General features: G+C 41.1%; 1 protein-coding gene across 3 annotated transcripts in view; it reads right to left on the minus strand.

The window, feature by feature from the left end:
* RBMS2 (RNA binding motif single stranded interacting protein 2) overlaps nt 1-14,430 on the minus strand; it is a 72,634-nt gene that overhangs the window by 28,560 nt on the left and 29,644 nt on the right. For all 3 annotated transcript variants that reach the window (XM_040491698.1, XM_040491697.1, XM_040491699.1), the window contains one exon: nt 4,181-4,347. In XM_040491698.1, the coding sequence (XP_040347632.1) occupies nt 4,181-4,323 (143 nt within the window). In that variant the 5' untranslated portion in view covers nt 4,324-4,347. The remainder of the gene's footprint in view (nt 1-4,180; nt 4,348-14,430) is intronic.

Genomic DNA, 14,430 nt, shown 5'->3' on the forward strand with positions numbered 1-14,430 from the left:
CACAACCCTGAGATCAAGACCTGAACTGAGATAAAGAGTTGAATGCTTAACCAACTGAGCCACCCAGACACCCCTATAACCTAGGAATCTTATTCCAACATTATTTCTTCAGTATCTATAAATATTCAGTCCCTCAAATGTCTTTGAATCCATTTTACCATCCCGCTGGCTCCCTTATTAATGAATGAAATAAATCTTGGGCATGTGTTTACCTATATTTGTATGAGAATAATGTTTTTCAACTTTTTGAAAATTATACTTTTGCAGCAGTCATGTGGAGTCCCCCAAACTCAGCAGTGGAGTATCCCAGGTCAGGATCATATTAGAAGTGTTCCACTAGAGGGGCGCCTGGGTGGCGCAGTCGGTTAAGCGTCCGACTTCAGCCAGGTCGCGATCTCGCGGTCTGTGAGTTCGAGCCCCACGTCGGGCTCTGGGCTGATGGCTCAGAGCCTGGAGCCTGTTTCCGATTCTGTGTCTCCCTCTCTCTGCCCCTCCCCCGTGCATGCTCTGTCTCTCTCTGTCCCAGAAATGAATAAATGTTGAAAAAAAAAAATTAAAAAAAAAAAAAAAAAAAGAAGTGTTCCACTAGAAAGATATCTCTACATCCCACCCTAGGAGGGTGAAAATATTAAAGATACAGAACAGAAATCACTAATAGAATCAGAAGTATAGGATTTACCTGAAAACAGCTGGCAGGGACTGAATTTGAGACCAATACCCCAAACAAGTGTTTTGTTTTTCACTTCCCCTCTCATCCCTAAAGAACATATGATGACTGATATATTTGTTTTGTTCCTGGGCAGGCTCTCACTGACTTTTTTGGTGGGGCTTCTGTCATCCAATGGATTAGACAGAAAAAGCCAAGTAATGCCTTGGAGGCTGGGAAAAGAACACATCAAAATGGGGGTGGGGATGAATATGATGATCCTAGCCCTTCAGGACTACATATTTGGATTCTTTCCCAAACTTAGGCAAGGGAAGGGATGCAGGAGACTGGCCAGAGGGCATACAGGTTGCTATCCCTACCAAGGCCCCAAGGTGGAGCTGGCTGTGGGTCTGAGCAGGTTGAGACCTAGAGCTCAGAGTCTGCACTGCAGTTGGCAACAGACGGTTTGGGTTTGCTTCCTCCTTGGAAGAAGAAGCCCCTCCAAGAGAACAAGGATTCCAGTCCTACACTCCATGCCTTTTCTTCCTGCCCACCAGGGTTTAGGATCCAAGAATATTCACTTCCCCTACAACCCAGAGAGAGATAACTAGGAAGAAAACAGGAAGTCCTTCTATGCATGGGAAACACCCTTCCTAGAAAGGTTTAACTCCCAGCTTGCAGCATCCAGCAGGGCTCCAGCCACCTGTTCTTCTCAGCCTCCTTTTTGTCATAACTCATCTAGCACCTATTCTTTCCCTGCCTCATTTCTACGTCTCTATAGTCTCCTATTGAGCTCCTCGGTTCCATCCTATATGATGACCCTGACTATTCTCATCCCTTCTTCAGACACGGCCAAAGATTAGGCAACTGTTGTGAAGGGCAAAGTGAAAGTCTAAAAGTATTGTGAAGTAGAAGTGAGTTTTGTCTGTCTTGTGAAATGAGAAGATTTTTGTAGCATATTATGTTTCGTGCAAGAAACCCAGCATGCAGAAATCAAGGAATTAGACTGATATGATAGCCTTTTCCTTCACAAACCAACATTTCTGCCAATTCCCATTCCCCTCAAAAATTACTAGTCCTAGACTAAGTTCCCTCACTCTCATTTAAAATACCTTTCGGGGCTCCTGGGTGGCTCAGTTGGTTAAGCGCTGGACTTTGGCTCAGGTCATGATCTCACGGATCGTGGGTTCTACCCTGCATCAGACTCTGTGCTGACAGCTCAGAGCCTGGAGCCTGCTTCAGATTCTGTCTCCCTCCCTCTCTCTCTGCCCCTTCTCACCTCACACCCTATCTCTCTCTCTCAAAAAAATAAACGTTAGGGGCGCCTGGGTGGCGCAGTCGGTTAAGCGTCCGACTTCAGCCAGGTCACGATCTCGCGGTCCGTGAGTTCGAGCCCCGTGTCGGGCTCTGGGCTGATGGCTCAGAGCCTGGAGCCTGTTTCTGATTCTGTGTCTCCCTCTGTCTCTGCCCCTTGCCCGTTCATGCTCTGTCTCTCTCTGTCCCAAAAATAAATAATAAAAAAACGTTGGAAAAAAAAAATTAAAAAAAAAATTAAAAAAAAAAAACGTTAAAAAAATTTTTTTTAATAAAATACCTTTTAACCAAGGTAATCTGAGGTAAACAAAACAAAACAAAAAAACAGTTTCATACATACATCTAGCCTTTAGAGACTGAATCTATGCAACCTGGTACCAGCAAAAATCCCTATGATTTGCATGGACCAAACCTCAGAAGAGTAAAGGATTTATAAAGCATCTCTGATGCCTCTTACACCTATATTTTGGGGGCAGAATGTTCTGCCTTTCCAGGATTTGGAACAGCTGGAACTTTACACATACTGTTGTGGGATTTTGAATTAGTTTAACCACTTCAGAAAATTATTTAGTAGTATCTACAAAAGCTGAACAAATGTATATCCTATGACTCAGCAATTTTACTCCTAGGTATAAACCCAACACATACGTACATCAAAACACATGTACAAGTTCATGGCAGCACTATTCATATAGATAATAGTCACAAATTGGAAACAACTCAAATGTCCAGCAACAGTAGAATGGGCAAATAAACTATGGTGTATTCCTATGATGGAATTCTATAAAGCAATAAGAATAAACAAAGTTTTATTATAATTCATATGAATGAATTTCACAAATAACACTGAACAAAAGAAGCCAGACATAAAAGGGCATGTATGCTGTATCATTGTTTATATGAAGTTCAAACAAACCACACCAATCAATCATTTAGAATACAGACAGTAGAGGGGCGCTTGGGTGACTCAGTCGGTTAAGTGTCTGACTCGGCTCAGGTCATGATCTCACGGGTTCATGGGATTGAGCTCCACATTGGGCTCTGTGTTGACAGCATGGAGCCTGCCTGGGATTCTCTCTCTCCCTCTCTCTACCCCTCCCCCACTTCCCCGTTCTCTCTCTCTCTCAAAATAAATAAGTTAAAAAAAAACCAGTAGATCTTTGTTTGGAGGTGGGGGGATAGAAACTGACAAGTGGGCTTCCAAAGAGTGGGTAATGTTCTTTTCCTTTTCATTTTTTTTTCTAAGTACACTCCATACCCCACGTGGGGCTTGAACTCATGACCCCAAGATCATGAGTCAGATGCTTTACTGAGTCACCCAGGCACCCCAGTAATGTTCTTCTTGATCTGGTTACAAGGGACTGTTGCGAGGATACGTTTACCTTATGAAAAGTCACTGCTGTATATACACTTATGATTTGTGTACTTTATGTGTGTTATATGTCGATAAAAGTTTTTTTTGTAATGGTAATTACACAGTCTAAGGTTCCTATTTCTATTTCTTTCTACCATTCCCTACCCAAAATCAATTTTCCTCTTCCCTACCCCCAGACTTCTTCCTATAACCATTCCCCCAAATGTATCATTTGAAACACGTATTTTTCTGCCAAATGGAACGGAGTTCGCATCTTTGGACTCTTGCAAATTTTTCTAGCATTCTTAACTGGGCTAATTCCATTGTAGTTATCTCTACCTCATGACTCAAATCCACTCTGAAGAACCCCAAAGGTCTTTAGGGGGGTATATGCAGAGTGTCAGCCTCTTTCTCCACCGTCTCCTTTATCCACTAATTTGAGAGCTCCTCTGGTTCACTGAGATTACTTCTATCAGCAGAAACTCTCCTAAAATGTACAATTCAATTGGTTACTTCCACTTTCTTCTATCCCTACTGCACTGCCAACTCTCACTGTCTTCTAATCAGTATCTTTAGAGATACTGAGCATTTCAATTTGAGGTGTAAGGATGGGAATCTTTCCACAAAGACCATCAGTTCTGAGTACACAGTCACCTATTAGGCTTCAAAGGCCAGCCCTATGCTGGCTTTCCTCAGAGAAACGCAAGAAGGTTTCATGTATTAATAACAGGTAGAATTTAAGAGGGGCTGCTAAGAAATCTTGTGACAAATAATACTGCATTTCAGGACAAGAGTATTTGTCAAGAAGTCAGTATTGCCAAACCTGTACTGTCCCTCGAAGCCTACCCACATGTCTGCCAACTTACGACTGGCACAATTTGACAAGGTCTTGGTCAGTAGTGCCTGGTTGCAATCCCCGGATATAGAGGTTGGTTTTGCTCAGCTGGTCACTTCCATTGCTCCCACTGTTGCTGTTAGGGGTACTGCTGCTTGGACTAGGTGGTGCCATTTGCTGAGACAGTGACACATATGGCTGCAGAGAGACATGAGCAACACAAGATCAGAAGATTATACATTTAAATACTGGAGAGTGAGGAAGATCCTGGCTCCTTGCAAAGAATGATTCCAAACTTTAATAGCAATTAACTCAATAGAGAATTAAAAAACAAAAACAAAACAGAAACTAAAGATATTCCTCTCTGCCATTCTGCCATAGAATAAGAAAATACATAACTGTCTTACCTATGTTTCAGGAATAATGAGAGGCCAAAATAAGCTTGTTAAAGGTTTTAAAAAAAGGTACTTTGGGAGCGCCTGGGTGGCTCAGTCAGTTAAGCAACTGACTTCAGCCCAGGTCATGATCTCGTGGTTTGTGAGTTCAAGCCCCACATCGGGCTCTGTGCTGACAGCTCAGAGCCTGGATCGTGCTTCGGATTCTGTGTCTCATTCTCTCTCTGCCCCTCCCCAACTTGTGCTCTGTCTCTGTCTCTCAAAAATAAATAAATGTAAAAAAAAAAAAAAAAAAAAAGGTACTTTCTTATAGTGGAATGTTTTTATCATACCGATACTGAAGAACACAACGTATGCCTCTTAAGTAACTTATGTAATGAGACAGGGCTAATGAAATCTAGATTCCACTTAAAAATGATAAAGAGAAGGGGTGCCTGGGTGGCTCAGTCGGTTAAGCAGCCGGCTTCAGCTCACGTCATGATCTCACAGTCTGTGAATTCGAGCCCCGCGTCAGGCTCTGTGCTGACAGCTCAGAGCCTGTAGCCTGCTTCCGACACTGTGTCTTCCTCTCTCTCTTCCCTGCTTGCTGTTTCTCTCTCAAAAATAATAAATATTTTAAAAAATGATGAAGAGGAAATAATAAAAATTTATCAAATCATGGAAGTATAAGTAAGTTTAACACAGATTATTCAAAAAACTGTAGAATATGTGAACTGCAAAATACCTGGAACTTGAACATTACTATAAACTTAGACAAATAAAATGAAATACTAATGCCCACGTAAAAATACTAATTACCAGTAAAAACTGAAATTTGTTACCTTAGTAATAAGAATTTAGTCCTAAGTTACTTATAAATGTTTTAAAGTTTAAGTGAATGAACAACAGCTACATTATGGTCAAGGAAACCCAAGATTTGGGATGAAGCATCCCAAATCTTTCACTACTGATACCAGGACAAGCAACCAGACTGGGCTACAGTATTTTTTTTTTTTTTTTTTTTTGGTACTTCTATTAGAGGAAAATACCAGGTTGGCTGGAGCATGGATCCATTCCTTCATGAATATTTTAACTCTTTATGTTCTAATCAGGCTTTTAGTGTTTACATTTATATTTGGTTCATAATACTCTAAATTTGCATAGTTACCTATAATATCATGCATTTTACTACCTCACACTCATATTCCAGTTCTCCCTAGGCTCAAAGCACTTCACAGTATAAATCTATTTGGAATTACTTCCCTCTCAAATGCTAGTTTCATCTCCAGGTTTTTCACCCCATTCTCTTTTTGGTGGTGGTGTTGAGGAAGTAGAGCAATAACAGAAGAAAAAGAGAAACATGAATATCAAAGAGTGAAAATCTTCACCCCAAAGAATCTTTAATATGAAATGTGCCTCTTATATTTATGCCCCTGACCTTTAGCAAACCTCCAAATTAAAATCTTTGCTTGAGCTAAAATATGTTGAAGCAGGTATTTTCCTATCTTTATCACTGTACACAATAAAAATGTGTACCTGCTTGCACACACACAGTTTATCCCTGCAGCAAAGAAGAAGAGACCCAATATCACATTCTGGGATGGACGAGACTCATGACCTACTACCGACACAACATTTATATTTCCTATCCCTGTCCCCCTCTCTTTGCCAGCGCTTACACTAAGATCTCCCATACAGAACAATCCATGTGACAGTGGTAATGATGATCATCCATATGATGATGGTGACAGTCACATTATACAGTCAATAAGTGCAGGAGGGTGCATGAGGCGTGGTGTATTTTTTAGCAACTTTCAGACAAGACAAAAATAGGGCAAAAAAAAACCCTAAAGGTCATACATTCAGCTCTAAAAATTGCACTACTTTTTTGCCAGCGCCTGGGTGGCTCAGTCGGATGAACATCTGACTTCAGCCCAGGTCATGATCTCGCAGTTTGTGAGTTCGAGCCCTGCGTTGGGCTCTGTGCTGACAGCTCAGAGTCTGGAGCCTGCTTCAGATTCTGTGTCTCCCTCTCTCTCTGCCCCTCCCCCATTTGCGCTCTGTCTCTCAAAAATAAACAAACATTAGGGGCGCCTGGGTGGCGCAGTCAGTTAAGCGTCCGACTTCAGCCAGGTCAAGATCTCGCGGTCCGTGAGTTGGAGCCCCGCGTCAGGCTCTGGGCTGATGGCTCAGAGCCTGGAGCCTGTTTCCGATTCTGTGTCTCCCTCTCTCTCTGCCCCTCCCCCGTTCATGCTCTGTCTCTCTCTGTCCCAAAAATAAATAAACGTTGAAAAAAAAATTAAAAAAAAATAAACAAACATTAAAAAAAAAAACTGAATGACATTGAAATCTCCACTGAATTACTAGATCTGCAATAATAATCAAATACTAGTGGGTCTAGGCCCCCTCTATTATCATTACTATCATAATCGCACCACCCGATTTAAAGTACAGTCAAGGGACACCTGGGTGGCACAGTAGGTTAAGCCTCCGACTTCGGCTCAGGTCATGATCTCACAGTTTGCGAGTTCGAGCCCTGTGTCGGGCTCTGTGCTGACAGCTTGGAGCCTGAAGCCTGCTTCAGATTGTCTTCCTCTCTCTCTGCCCCTCCCCTGCTCATACTCTGTCTCTCTCAAAAATAAACATTAAAAAAAATTAAGTACAGTTAAGAAAACTGTGACCTATATTCTAATCATGGCTGTTCCAGAGTTCAGAGCAAGATCACTACTGGAGATCATTCAATAATATAGGTCTTTCCTCATCTCTAAGGAATTACTATTGTTTATCCTTAGGCTGAGAAAGCCAAAGGATATTCTATGCCTGGGGTGATGATGATGATGATAATGATGACACCAACAAAACAGAAAAAGCAACTCTAGTGTCATAAGACCATGTGCCAAGCACTGGCACAGGAGACCATTTGCCTGAGTTTATCCCCTGTCCCAATATGAGAGAATATGTCTAACAGAAAGTATCAAGGATGCCAGTACTGTCCAGAAAAGAACACAAGGGTTACTAAGTAAAGAAATAAACTTAAATTATTGATTTGCTACATAGCTATAAACCTTGGTTTTAATACTAAGGTCTTAGCTATAATTTAAAAATATGGCTTAGTCAATAATAAACTTGCTGTAGGCCAGAAAAATTCCTAGGAAAAAAGATATGGCTAAGAAAAGAAAAAAAAAAAAAACAAAAACCAAAAACCAGAAAACGAAAAATGAAAAAAAAAAAAAAAAACCACGACTTTTGTCTCTTTATATTTTTTTTTTTAATTTTTTTTTTCAACGTTTATTTATTTTTGGGACAGAGAGAGACAGAGCATGAACGGGGGAGGGGCAGAGAGAGAGGGAGACACAGAATCGGAAACAGGCTCCAGGCTCTGAGCCATCAGCCCAGAGCCCGACGCGGGGCTCGAACTCACGGACCGCGAGATCGTGACCTGGCTGAAGTTGGACGCTTAACCGACTGCGCCACCCAGGCGCCCCTTGTCTCTTGATATTTTTATGCAGCTTCTGAAATTGCCACATAGGTTTGGCTCCAAAGAGAAATGGTATATATATTTATTTATTCATTTTGAAAGGTAAGACAATCCAAGAGAAGGAAAAAAAAACAAACAAACAGCTGAGAAAGCCCCTAAGAATAGCTTATCTGGCTTCCCAAAACAAAATGATTTGGAGAGACATAATAACTAATGTAAACTAAAAATCCATGTTTACCTATGTAAGAGAGAAAAAGGTAGTATTTAGAAAGGTCCAGAGAACTGAGATATTCTTATCAGTAAGGGAAGGACAGGGCAGTTTTATCTCTCTTGACTCCTACTGAAATAGTTCTCTGAGGTCACTGGTCATCTGTCAGGCCTAACCTACAAAGTGAAGCGCAAGATATTTCTTCCCTTAATCCTGCTGAACTATGGAAGATTTCATAGCTCAAAGCAGACCATAAATCTTAAAGCTAATTTGCTTTTTACAGTTATGCCCTAAAACATGTCATTTTCATGTGAGGATAAAATTCAGGGTTATTAGAGAAACTAAAATGGCTGACTTGTTAGTATACCAGGTTCTCTTCAGGAAGGGATATAAATCTACTATAGTATCTATCAATTAACTTCATCCTTTTGAATGACATGTAATTTTGTTTTGCTCCCAGAAGAAAAAGAAAGATAGGTAAGTTTTTACTTATAACCTTGGTTTGTATTCATGTAGGTGAAACTCCTGAAGTCATTTGGATTAGTGGCCATGTAGAACATGATTCAGAACTGTACTATGCCCTATAATTCCAATGTTAATGTGAATTCTTTAAACAAAGTCCCTCACATTTGGCCTAGAATCTTAGATACATGAGATTATTAAATATGCCTTCAGAGGAAATGCCTGGGTGGCTCCATTGGTTGAGCGACCAATTCTTGATCTCGGCTCAGGTCCTGATCCCAGGGTTGCAGGATCAAGCCCCCTTGGTGGGCTCTGCACTGAGTGTGCAGCCTGCTTGAGATTCTCTCCCTCTGCCACTCCCCCGCTGGTATGCCCATGAACGCTCACACGCTCTCTCAAAAAATAAATTTAAAAAAATTATTTCTCTCCTTTTCCCCCACTCATTCTCTCTAAAAAACAAAACAGAAAAAAAAGCCTTCAGAAATAAAGGATGCTAGCATATTATGTATCAAAGAAATACATATAGTTACCCAGTAAAAGAGTACCAGTACCAGTCTTCTTAAGAAGGAGATTTAATTCTGGAAGTGAATAGGAAAGATTATGGGTTTACTGCAGAGAAACGGTATCACATATCTCAATTGCATTATCAAAGCTGGTTCGGAGAGGTGGGAGACCAGAGATGATGAGAGTATTTAGACAATATTAGACATGAAGGAAGGTGAGGAAAAAGCCTAATTAAATGATTGGTAAGGTGGTATTTAAAAGGATGTGCAGAGAACGCTGTGATATATCCCATTAAGAATATCTAAGGATAGGGGCACCTGGGTGGCTCAGTCAGTTAAGCGGCCGACTTCGGCTCAGGTCATGATTTTGCGGTCCGTGAGTTTGAGCCCCACGTCGGGCTCTGTGCTGACAGCTCAGAGCCTGGACCCTGTTTCAGATTCTGTGTCTCCCTCTCTCTGGTCCTCCCCTGTTCATGCTCTGTCTCTTTCTGTCTCAAAAATAAATAAACGTTAAAAAAAAATTAAAAATAAAAAAGAATATCTAGGGATAAATACCTGGGGAAGGGCTGTTAGGATGGGGAAACAGAAATGTATAACTCCTTCAACTTCAACCAGGGGAAAAAAAAACCAAAAAATCAAACTCCCCTCTTCCTGTAGCATGAATTTTATGTTTCCGGTCTTGCTGAGTTATAGGAAACTGGGAGACAAGACAGTGTTCTTCCTTTGGCTCTCTTTCAAGAGATCATAATGATAGAGATGATACGATGCCTACTTACCAATCACGAAGTTTTTTTTTTTGTTTTTTTTTTTTAATTTTTTTTTTCAACGTTTATTTATTTTTGCGACAGAGAGAGACAGAGCATGAACGGGGGAGAGGCAGAGAGAGAGGGAGACACAGAATCGGAAACAGGCTCCAGGCTCTGAGCCATCAGCCCAGAGCCTGACGCGGGGCTCGAACTCCCGGACCACGAGATCGTGACCGGGCTGAAGTCGGACGCTTAACCGACTGCGCCACCCAGGAGCCCCTGTTTTTTTTTTTTTAAGTAGGCTCCATGCCCAACATGGGGCTTGAACTCATGACCTGAGATCAAGAGCAGCCTGCTGTACCAACTGAGCCAGCCAGCTATCCCCCAATCACTAAGTTTTCATCAGATCTTTAAAAGAATGATCCAGTCAGATAAGATACTTGTTAACTAAATTATAATGTAAGTAAAACACTGTCTTTATTCTGAAAATTAGATTCTGATCAAGCATTCATTTTGCATTTCAAAAAATTTGAAAATCCTATATCCATTCATTTGCCATCAAGGTTATCCCCATCCTGGGCCCTTAACATTATCATCAAAGCAGGAGAAAACCTCATCCCAGCTAGCTAAGTTCCTAGCACACAGTATACAGGCATGGACATTAACTAAAAGGAGTAAAACAAACTTAGGGGATTTGCTAATTGTGTTACCTTTTTTTTGTTTTTTAATGTTTACTTATTTATTTTTGAGACAGAGAGTGAGCACAAGCAGGGGAGGGGCAGGGAGAGAGAGGGAGACACAGAACACAAAGCAGGCTCCAGGCTCTGAGCTGTCAGCACAGAGCCCGATGTGGGGCTCAAACTCACGAACCATGAGAGATCATGACCTAAGCCAAAGTCAGTTGCTTAACCGACTGAGCCACCCAGGTGCCTCTAATTGTGTATCATTTTAATAAACCCCTAAAGAATCTCAAAGATATACAATCCACTAGCCTGACATCAAAATTCCTATTGCAACTTGAATATGGATAAGACATGTCCCTGGAGCCAATGATCTCTAGGACATATGATATATCTAAACATTTTTTTTAAGTTTTTTTATCTATTTTGAGACAGAGCAAGTGTGAGTGGGGGAGAGGCAGAGAGAGAGAATCCCAAGCAGGCTCTGCACTGCCAGGGTGGCGCCTGATGCAGGGCTCGAACCCACGTACCGTGAGATTGTGACATAAGCCAAAATCAAGTCAGATGCTTAACTGACTGAGTGCCCTTATATCTGAACATTTTTGTCTAAAATACATTATTTCCTTGATTCCATCATAGTATCTCCTAATAAAAGAAAGTTGACTTTCCCTGAGAAATATCAGACCTCCTGATAATCATTCACGAGACCCTTTGCACTATTTGAGTCAGTCAATAAATATCTGAATACCAACTATGTGCAAGCCCTACGTGATGCAGTGGGGACTCACAAATGCGTAAGAGTAGGAGTGAAATATTTCATAATAAATTTAAACACACACCCACAAGGAGCCATTAAGGAATTCACAAACCAGAGCTTACAATCTAGATAACTAGCAGAATGACATATGTGTGCTAACGGGGATCCAAGCAAAATTGTACAAGAGTATGAAAGAAAAAACAGTTAAATCCTGAGGAAAAAGTTTCTCAAAAAAGATGGTTGTATCTTTACTTTTTAATGTTTATTTAGCTTTGAGAAAGACATTACATGCATGAACTGGGGAGGGACACAGAGAGAGGGAGACAGAGAATCCCAAGCAGGCTCCAAGTGGTCAGCACAGAGCCTGTTGCAGGGCTTCAACCCACGAACCATGAGATCATGACCTCAGCCAAAACCAAGACCCAGATGCTCAACAAACTGAGCCACCTGGGCACCCCCCAAAAAGACAGCTGTATCTTGAAGGATGTGTAGGATATTAAATTCTTAATAAGGAGCTTTATGGCAATGCAAATCATTATCATAATGAGATACCACTTTATATCTACTAGGATGGCTAGAATATAAGGATTATGACTTTAATCAAAAGTTCTAAGTTTGATGTTATAATAAAAAATAACAAGTGTTGGTGAGAATGTAAAGAATTTGGAACCCTTCTACACTGCTGATGGGAACATAAAATGATACAGCTGCTTTGAAAAACAGTTTGACAATTCCTAAAACAGTTAAGCACAGAGTTATCATATGACCCAGCAATTTCACTCCTAGGTATGTACCCAAGAGAATTAAAAAAATTATGTCCACACAAAACCTGTACACAAATTTCATAGCATTTTTTATAGTAGCCCAAAGTGGTAACAACAAAAGTGTCTATCAACTGATGAATGGATAAATAAAATGTAGTATATCCATACATGAAACTATTATTCAGCTATAAGAAAGAATGAAGTACAGATATATGGATGAACCTTGAAAACATGCAAACTGAAGAGTCAGTCACAAAGAACCCCATATTGTATGATTCCATTCATATGAAATGTCTAGAACTGGCAAATCTATTCTAGATTAGCAGATTAGAGATTACCTATGACTGTGAGAGGTGAGTAATGAGAGAATGGCAGCAGGGGGTGGGGGTAGGAGGGGCTGGTGGTTAAGTTAGTGGGGTTCCTTTTGGGGGGTAATGAAAATGTCCTAAAACTGATTATGGTAATGCATGCAAACTCTGTGAAAACACTAAAAGCCACTGAACTGTACACTTTAAATGGGTGATTTGTATGGTATGTGAATTATATATCAACAAAGCTGTTGTAAAAATTTGATGGGGATGGGTGGAAAGAGGAGCACATTCCAACCACTAAAAACATCTTGAGATGTCAGGCAACCACAGGTAGCATGGACTAGCACAGAATTCAGCCTAGGCTGGCATCACCACACTTCATTTCCAGATAAAAAAGTCATGATATTAATGTATTTATTGAAATTCAAGTGGAAATATAGATTAACCATTAAAACATATCAGAACAAGAAAGGGATATTTCCGGGGCGCCTGGCTGGCAGAAGAGCACATGATTCCTGACCTTGGGGTCATGAGTTTGAGCCCCATGTTTGGTGTAGAGATTAAAAACAAAAACAAAAAAAAAGCTTTGGGGCACTTGGGTGGCTCAACTGGTTGAGCATCCAACTCTTGATTTTGGCTCAGGTCACGATCCTAAGGTCGTGGAACTGAGCCCCAAGTTGAGCTCTGTGCTGAGCATGGAGCCTGCTTAAGATTCTCTTCTTCTTCCTCTGACCCTCCTACACTTGTGCTCTAAATTAATTAATTAAGCTTTATGGGGAAAAAAGGGGGCTATTATCTTACAGTCCCCCTTTCCTAAAAACAAACACTAACAATATTAAAACTAAAACAAAAAAGGCATCTCTGGAAAATGCAGAGCCTGCGCCAGAGAATACATACCTCATATCTGTCTACCATAGTTGGCTGATTGATTTTAAGGATTTTTTTTTAATTTTTATTTATTTTTGAGAGAGACAGAGTGCAAGTGGGGGAGAGGCAGAGAGTGGAGGAGATACAGGATCTGAGGCAGGCTCCAGGCTCTGAGCTGTCAGCACAGAGCCCGACGCGGGGCTTGAACTCATGAACCTTGAGATCACGACCTCGGCCGAAGTCAGACACTTAACAGCTGAGCCACCCAGGTGCCCCACCATAGCTGATTTTAAAAGCTGACTCGGCACTTTCTACTACTTCCTCTGAACTCAAGTAAACCTGACACCATCTCTAGCTCCTCATCTCCTCCTCCTCTTTCATGGCTCTTACCACTAGAACAGCAATCTGTTTCCCCGCATCTCTTGAATACCAAGATGGGAACAGTAAGGTACACCAACCATATGGCCTCCAGCCAGTTTCTTACATTTATACCAGGTGGTATTCAAACTGGGTCTCAAGTATACAATAGACATTTAAAAGCCCTAAGCCAAAATGACTATAGAATCCTCAGTTAAGCATGTAACCACAGAATGCTACCCAGGAATCTATTTGCCTTTCCAGATCCACTCACCATTCTTGCTCACCTTGCTTTGTGTACCAGGAAGCTGACCATATAGAGTGCATGCACAGGCTCCCTTGCCCTCTGGCTTCCAGCTGGGTTTGGGTAACCAGATGTATACCAGCAGAAAATCAAAGGGCAGGAGGAGAAGGAGGTCAGAGTATTTATTTCCCTAGCTCCTGCCAAAACACCATGATTTGGCTGCATACTACTGCAGCCCACAGTTCCCTCCATATAGCTACTCTTAGATTCTGGTATTCTCTCTCAATACTTTGCCCTATTAGACCTAGAGGTGATGAACTAATGTAGGCTCTGGAATTGCTGGCTATAGGGTACTCTGCTCTCTCACTGGTTTCCTTCAACCCATTTGTAAACAGTCTCTTTATTAAATCTTTCTCAAATTACTCAATTTGGATATGCAATCTGTTTCCTTTTAGGACCCTGAATAATGAACCAACCAGTCTACTTTGAAGACTCAGGTGGAAGATTTGATGGAGAAGGTCTTAAGAAAA

This window comes from Herpailurus yagouaroundi, unplaced genomic scaffold, assembly GCF_014898765.1.
Source record: "Herpailurus yagouaroundi ecotype Mexico unplaced genomic scaffold, PumYag 182, whole genome shotgun sequence".
NCBI classification, from domain to species: Eukaryota; Metazoa; Chordata; class Mammalia; order Carnivora; family Felidae; genus Herpailurus; species Herpailurus yagouaroundi.